Source organism: Etheostoma spectabile, chromosome 1 (genome assembly GCF_008692095.1).
Source record: "Etheostoma spectabile isolate EspeVRDwgs_2016 chromosome 1, UIUC_Espe_1.0, whole genome shotgun sequence".
Classification (NCBI taxonomy): domain Eukaryota; kingdom Metazoa; phylum Chordata; class Actinopteri; order Perciformes; family Percidae; genus Etheostoma; species Etheostoma spectabile.
Genome location: NC_045733.1, coordinates 18,195,900 through 18,203,065, shown reverse-complemented (window position 1 = coordinate 18,203,065; position 7,166 = coordinate 18,195,900). Strand labels below are relative to the sequence as shown.

Below are 7,166 nucleotides of genomic sequence, written 5' to 3'. Positions count from 1 at the left end.
ATTTTACTGTTTCCATAAGGCATTTTTCATTCAATATCACTTAACTTAAAAAAATGTGTGGATGGAAACTCACCCAGATGTCCAAAGAAGGGTTAGAGTCAAGGCCAACTGGACTTGGTAAAAGGTGCTCTGAAGGCATTTCTTCTCTCATCCGAGAGACTCCTTCAGTTCTAAGTGAACAGTAGGTTTAAACACTGTGATATCGTTTTCAAGATGATCGGTACCGCTTTGTTCACTACTGATCCTGACTGTTGGTACAACATTGTTATGGACGTTGGAGACACCCGAGGCCCAGTCTGAACGACCATCGTTGGCATTTTCACATTAGGCTAAATGGGAGTTTTTGTTTGGTTTCCTGGGAAGAGATGAAAGGACAGCATTGTAAGTGGGGGATGGGAGGTGTCTCAGACCTCCTCCCCTGTTTCTCTATCCGGGTGTAAATGGCTTCCTTGACGCCCCTTTCAAACCATCCTTCCTCTCGGTCCTGTATGTGTGACGTTTTGAATGTGTCACATTTTGGACAGAGAATGCCATCAATAAGACGTTCAGACTTGGCCTCGGGTTGCTCCAACGACCATAATGGCTGTCGCTATAACGACGAGTACTTAAGAACAATTCTTCAATTAATACTTCGATCACCTTTAACTAAGTCCAGTTGCTCTTTAATTTAAGACTTCCTTGGACAACTATGACCTGGATGACTGTCTCAAAATGTTGTGTATTGTTATTTGAAACAGTGTCTGACAATAAAGTGAAATGTAATCAAATCAAATCAAAATATGCTTTGTGTGTGAACATTTTATTAGGAAGAAAGTTCTGCCTCTCAAATTAAAATGTAGAAAGATAGCAACAGAGGTATTGTATAATACATCCTCAGTAGTTATAATATTCTGACTTTTTTGTGTGAAGCTTTGATGTTCAGTTTTAGATAGGCCTACTGATTGAAGTCAGTGGTGATGTTGTTTTGGATGTCAACAGGTGTTTGTAATATTCTATCCACACACACACACACACACACACACACACACACACACACACACACAAACACAAACCGATCCGATTTAAGTGCCCAGAAGTTGCGTGGGTTTCATAATAACACCTGCCTATGCCCCCCCCCCGCTCCCTCTACCCTGTCTATGGGCCCTCTCCCGCCTCATGGGCCCCAGTGCAACTACAATATATATATATATATATATATATATATATATATATGTATGTAATGTTACAAATATCATAAATAATAATACCTCAAGTGTGTAAAGATGCCTTTTTACAACTTTGCACTATTGTTGTTGTCCCCATGCAGGGTCAGCAATCGTTTATTCAGCTTATGTTTTCCCGGACAAGTGGGTGAACAGCTTCTTCCATCAGTGCTACGTCCCCATCGCTGTGCTCAACACTGTGATCTGCACCGCCGTGGCCTGCTACTCCAGGTATGGGGAGAACACCAGCATGCATGTTAAAATGGTCTAATGCCAAACATTCAGTAGGCGTTGACATGCACGCTAACATGTTAGCATATTACTGTAACATTGAACTCACTTAACCTCATACAGCATTCTCAAATCTCCAGTGTGTTTATTCAGTGTTGGTTTAGCTTGTACTGTAAATAAGGATAACGTCATGTTGTAATCTAGTCCTGGTCCAGTTGTGGAAAAAGTATTCAGAGCTGAGTAAAAGTTGCAACACCACTGTGTAGAAATATTCTGTTAAGTAAGAATCCCGCATTCAAATTTGTACTTAAGTAAAACTAAAAAAGCATTAGCATCAATATAAACTTAAAGTACAAAAGCAATGGTACTTATTTTGCGGAATGCATTAATATCGTAATATATTTGTTGTGCTATTATACTTAAAGTATAAGTAAATAAGTATATAATAGTATAATAATAAGTATATAAGTAAACTTTAAGGTAGCATAAAATTGTACTTAAGTGCAGTTCTTGTTTAAATGTAATTATTACTTTCCAATGTCCTGATCAATGGCAGCATTTAAGTGTGACTGGTCTCAGGTATTTGGGATGTGCAATCAGAGTAACTGTGTGAGTTAAATCCTGCCAAACAGCCTGATCACTGTGGCTATAATATAAAGCATGATGGGGGGGAGGGGGGGGGGGCGTGGCTATACAGCCCTGTTCCATTTAGCACTGTTATCTCTTTATGTACTGCATTTTTTCTGGCTCGGTGTAGCTAATGTTTTGTACTTTCACTCATCTCTCCCCACTCCTCAGGCTTGGATTACCATTTCTGCAATATAATTATGACATCGTAAAGAGGTAAAGACATTACATACGCTAAATATGCTCCTCCTGTTTACTTCACTATTCTGCAAAATTGTATATATAGTAAAATATTAAAAACTAGACCTATTTTTGTTGTGCTTCGAATGAAGTTAGCAATAGATAAATACAATCTCATCTTTTCAAAAGGTGTGATTATCCCATAAACATTGTTGACTTTCATGAGTTGAGCAACTCTTTGCTTAATACAATGGGTGTTAGCCAAGTGTGACCACAGGGACATGACTTCACTCTATTATTATAACTATTCTGGTTTCTGCTGGGCCGCTTAGAGTGGCCAAACGTGTTCGGTAACAAGTGACTCACTGAGTTTGACTTGAGAAAATCAAAGATGGATTAAGTGTTAAATTCTGTAAAGTATACTATCTGTGTATGTTTCCACATAGTTTCATCCAACACCTGTGAACATGAGGAATATTTAATGAACATAATTATTGTTTGTCATTACTGAAAATGACATATTTCTTCTTGTCATTTCAGAATCCCTGAGAGCCAGGGTCCAAAGTTCAGCAAATGTCTCCGTGTTGTTGCCTTTGCCTACCCCTACCTGTTTGACAACATTCCTCTGTTCTACAGGGTAGGGCCACATCTGTTGGCTTCACAAATGTCCTCACAGAAGACACATCTGAAAAGACACCAGTGTGTGTCACAGATAACATTCAGTGTATTGGACATTGTTTTAAAGCACAAATCTGTAACTGGAATGACCTTTCTGCTAAACAGCAAGGAACTTAACTAGAAAGCCATACATTTCTTTGGGCTTTGGTGCGTCATGCTTACACTTTCATATACTGTAAATTACTTTTTGTAAATGTCCATTGTGCAAATATGAACAGTCCATGGTTACTAGCGCTAGTTTTTTGCACATTATAAATTTACTCCAGTTATGATAGGATATATGATGTGAATCTGGTCCTGTTACAGTGAAAAAGTAGATGATTCACCTTGAGACTAGAGCCACAGTTTCATGGTGCAAATCACCCAGCAGCTTGCTTAATAAAGGAGTTAATGTCTCCTTAAGAAATGTGAAGGTGATGATAATGGAGCACTGCCATCTGTTAAATGTGTTCCCAGGTGTTTCTGTGTGAAGGAGAGGGCTGTACAGACAATGACACCAACATCCTCCACTACAACCACATCGCCTTGGCTCTCCTCACAGGCTTTCTGTTTGCCACACATTTACCAGAGCGCCTGGCCCCTGGCAGCTTCGACTATATAGGTAAGACTGATCCGAGGAGGAGCTTTTTGTTGTTGTCATTAGCACGTTAAGCTTTGATTCGGTCGCCCGGTATGCCAACCAGAATCCACAGAGAATTAACATCTGCTGTTCCCTAGAACTCTGAGGCGTGTTTCAGCATCTTTCTGCTAATTAGTTGGCTTGTCTTTTCTGTTTTGATTTGTTGTCGCCGCTCTTTATCAGTTTCCAGTCACAGACAAAGTTAACAATTTAACAAGTTAACAATGCTCCACATTTAAATCAGTGTTATTGAACTCTTCATTGCACTCATGCCTCTGTATTGTTTCTGGTTAGAGTATGTATATATTAGTGTGTGTATATATTGTTTGGGTTGTTTTGTATGTGTAAGCACATTGTGAGCAATGATGTTCCAAAGAAAAATTCTTTGTATGTATTCTCATACCTGGCAAACAAAGCGGATTCTGATTCTGAATCTGATAGTTGGTGAATATAGTGGACCACTTCGCAGTTACAGAGCCAAATATTTCTCTCAAGAGTAGGTTAGGACTAAAACAGAGCTAACAGGAGAGTACTAAGGTATATTAGTAAATATTGCTTCATGTCTGGTGGATGTGTAAATGATCAAAGTAAATCATCAACTTAAAAGGCAATGATGATATGTTAGTCTTGTGTTCACAGCTTTTTTCCATGGTAGGTTCAAATGATGACTGCACAGTATATTGATAAATGCACAGTATAGCTACCTCTGTATTAATATTCTATTTTCAGTTTACGTTCAATCTTTTGTTGTTTTTAATATTTTCATTGGACCATTTCTCAACTTCTGCATTTTGAAGTGCCATTACATTTTGTAAAGGACTTAAAGTCTTAAGTTTTATAGTCTACTGTATTTAAAGTCAGTAATGTTGCAATAATGGTGATACTGATTTTAAGTGCAGTTTAATTTCCTGACATATCCCTTTCTAACAAGCTTGTCTCAAATGAGTTTAGAGAAAACAAAGTACTTAAATATAAAATCAATGGCCAAATAATGAACATGAAGTATGTAATGTGGAACACACACTTTAAATGCAGTCTAATTGTGTTGATCATTGTAAAGTAAAGCTAATACATAACTACCTCCGCATTTTTTCATGCTGTTGAAATCAGTTGGCACTCAAGTGACTCATTTACTCAGCGGTGAGCGCTTTAAAATGTACAACCACTGTTTCTACTGTGCCATGTCACTGTGCTGCCTTGGCTCAAACAGACTCGACTGCTCCCTCTGCAGGTCACAGCCATCAACTCTTCCATGTGTGCGGCATCCTCGGCACCCACTTCCAGATGAAGGCCATGGAACAGGACATGGTAACACGGCGCACTTGGCTCCTGGAACACTCCATTCCCATTAGCTTTGCCAACTCAGTGGGTGCAGCGCTGCTTTGTGTGGTGGTAAATTTGATTATCATCATCCTCTACAGTCTACCTCTCCTCTCTGCTCCAGTCCATCAAGAAAAGAAACACGATAAAGGTCCAAGGAAAGCCTCAGCCAACGTCTGCCCCTGCTATTAAACCTCTGGCTTTAAGTCACAGCTGAGAGGTTCCGGCTGGTTATGAGACATATGGACAATATGGAGTGCAATATGGGTGATTTTGAAGAACACAGCTATGAGGAACTGACATCATCATAACTTGCGGTCGGCATTAGACTCATGGTGGAAAACGGCCTTCAGACAACACTGGGGTTACTGATGTTACGTGTAGGTGAACTGAAAACAAGGGTGAAAGTTGCACAAGCATAAAATGGAAATATAACAAATTGGTTGCCATAATATGTAAGTAATCTAAATGTTTCTGAGGAAACTGTTTCCTACAAAAAGCTACAAATGTAGCATGTTAGCTACATTATGAGTGCAATGCTGTTAATGTGTATGAAATACTTTTTTTTTTGCTCTATTCTCGGATTCCCACACGTGGGTTGAGAAGACACTGTCAGGGAACACACATTTTTAACATTGAAAATGCTAGTTACACTGTCAATTTCAAATTGTAGTGCTGCATTTAGACACTGACCGGACCTCTTCATATTTGTAATGCTTGTACACAGCCTATTGGATGGTACTGTCATGTACAACAGAGACAAAAAAGACAAGGAAAGTTATGATAAGGGAAAGAAAATGTTTTGCTCTTGTATAATGCATGATTACAGACTAAATGTTTTCAGGTGTGTTATTTCCCTCACATGATTACTGTTTCTGTCCCTGTGCCCTGTGAGACATGCCACATTGTTCTTTTGATACAAAACTGAAAGTATTTATGTGCATTTTTATTTATTATGATTTTTAAATAAACTTAACCCAACCTGTCTGCATGTCATCTTTATTCTAAATAGGAGTGGATTGTGTAACTTATTCAGTATGTCCAGTTAAAAAGGTTTACAGTTTTTTTTTTAAAGATTTAAGCAAAGTGGTTTAATTTTTTGTCTTGTCAGAGAACAAAAACTCATGAACATAGATACCATAACATATGCATGAGCATGTACAGTATGAGAATAAGAGGAACACTGATACATAAACATGCAGGGAACTGTTAGACATAGATTAATGTATGAGACAAGAGAAAAATAGAGGTAAAGATGTATCGTACAGTCAAATATAATTTTGTTTTCATCCCTCAAAAATAAAAATAAAATTATAATCAAAAAAGGTCTTATAGACCATAGACATATGTCTATGGCCTTAACTGTTTATGCCTAGCCTTTCTTTAACTGTCTATGTGCCTAGCCCTGTGGACAATTTGCATTTCTTATCATGGCGAAGGCATGACCAGTAAGTATTATAATAAAAACAAGTATTACTATAACTTATTTGGACCATGGATATATAATCAGAACGAGCATGAGCCGCACTACTCGGCCTCTGATGTCTAGTTCGCGTTGCCTTCGTTGGATGGAGTGGTTCAAGAGGAGTGAGATTGGTAAGGGTTAGGATAAGAATACCATGGTAAACCAAATAAGTTACAATAACATGAGATACTATGATGTAATGTAATACAGTAAATCATATTATAATTATTGTATAAATTCTTTGACAGGCCTGCGTTTGCCTGAACTTTGTTATATTCATAGACTATATATATACTGTGTATACATATATATTTTTATATATTGAAATCAATGTACAGTATATTGTCATATCTAGGATATATCATGTAGAGCATGTTTTGGAAAGGTATAAACTGAATGTTTACTATTTTGTGATTTGCAGGCTGAGTAGTAATCCTCATAATTGTGTCTGAACAAAAAACTAAAAAATGTAATTTGCATGTGGAAGTTAATTTCTGACTTTTGACAAAATAACTCAAGGTCCACTAATTTGGACTAAAACCCACTACTTGTAATGCTAGGAAGTGGCTTAAATATTATTATTTAATTTTATCCATACACACGTATTATTCAGGGAAATTGGCGTTATGTAGTATGATAGTGATATTTTATATCAAAAACACATTAAAGGTGGTCTGAGCAATGTTGGGTGACGTTACTTCTTGTTGATGTTCAAAGTATTTTCAAACAAAACAAGACTGTCTGGTCCCTCCTTCCTCCTCATCCAAGGTGGTGAGCCTCTCCTCTCTAAGGCTGAATCCCATTTCTCCGTCTTACCCCTACCCCTTGGCCCTTGAAACCAAGG

The 7,166-nt window shown here is 37.9% G+C and overlaps 1 protein-coding gene across 2 annotated transcripts in view; it reads left to right on the top strand.

The window, feature by feature from the left end:
• The window catches only part of paqr5b (progestin and adipoQ receptor family member Vb), an 11,332-nt gene extending 5,490 nt beyond the window's left edge, over nucleotides 1-5,842 (top strand). Inside the window, exons 4-8 of one of the 2 annotated variants that reach the window (XM_032519997.1) lie at nucleotides 1,307-1,433; nucleotides 2,232-2,276; nucleotides 2,781-2,877; nucleotides 3,375-3,519; nucleotides 4,769-5,842. In XM_032519997.1, coding sequence (XP_032375888.1) covers nucleotides 1,307-1,433; nucleotides 2,232-2,276; nucleotides 2,781-2,877; nucleotides 3,375-3,519; nucleotides 4,769-5,049 — 695 coding nt within the window. In that variant the 3' untranslated portion in view covers nucleotides 5,050-5,842. The remainder of the gene's footprint in view (nucleotides 1-1,306; nucleotides 1,434-2,231; nucleotides 2,277-2,780; nucleotides 2,878-3,374; nucleotides 3,520-4,768) is intronic. The other variant, XM_032520006.1, reaches the window with a different exon arrangement.
• The last annotated feature ends 1,324 nt before the right edge of the window (nucleotides 5,843-7,166 follow it).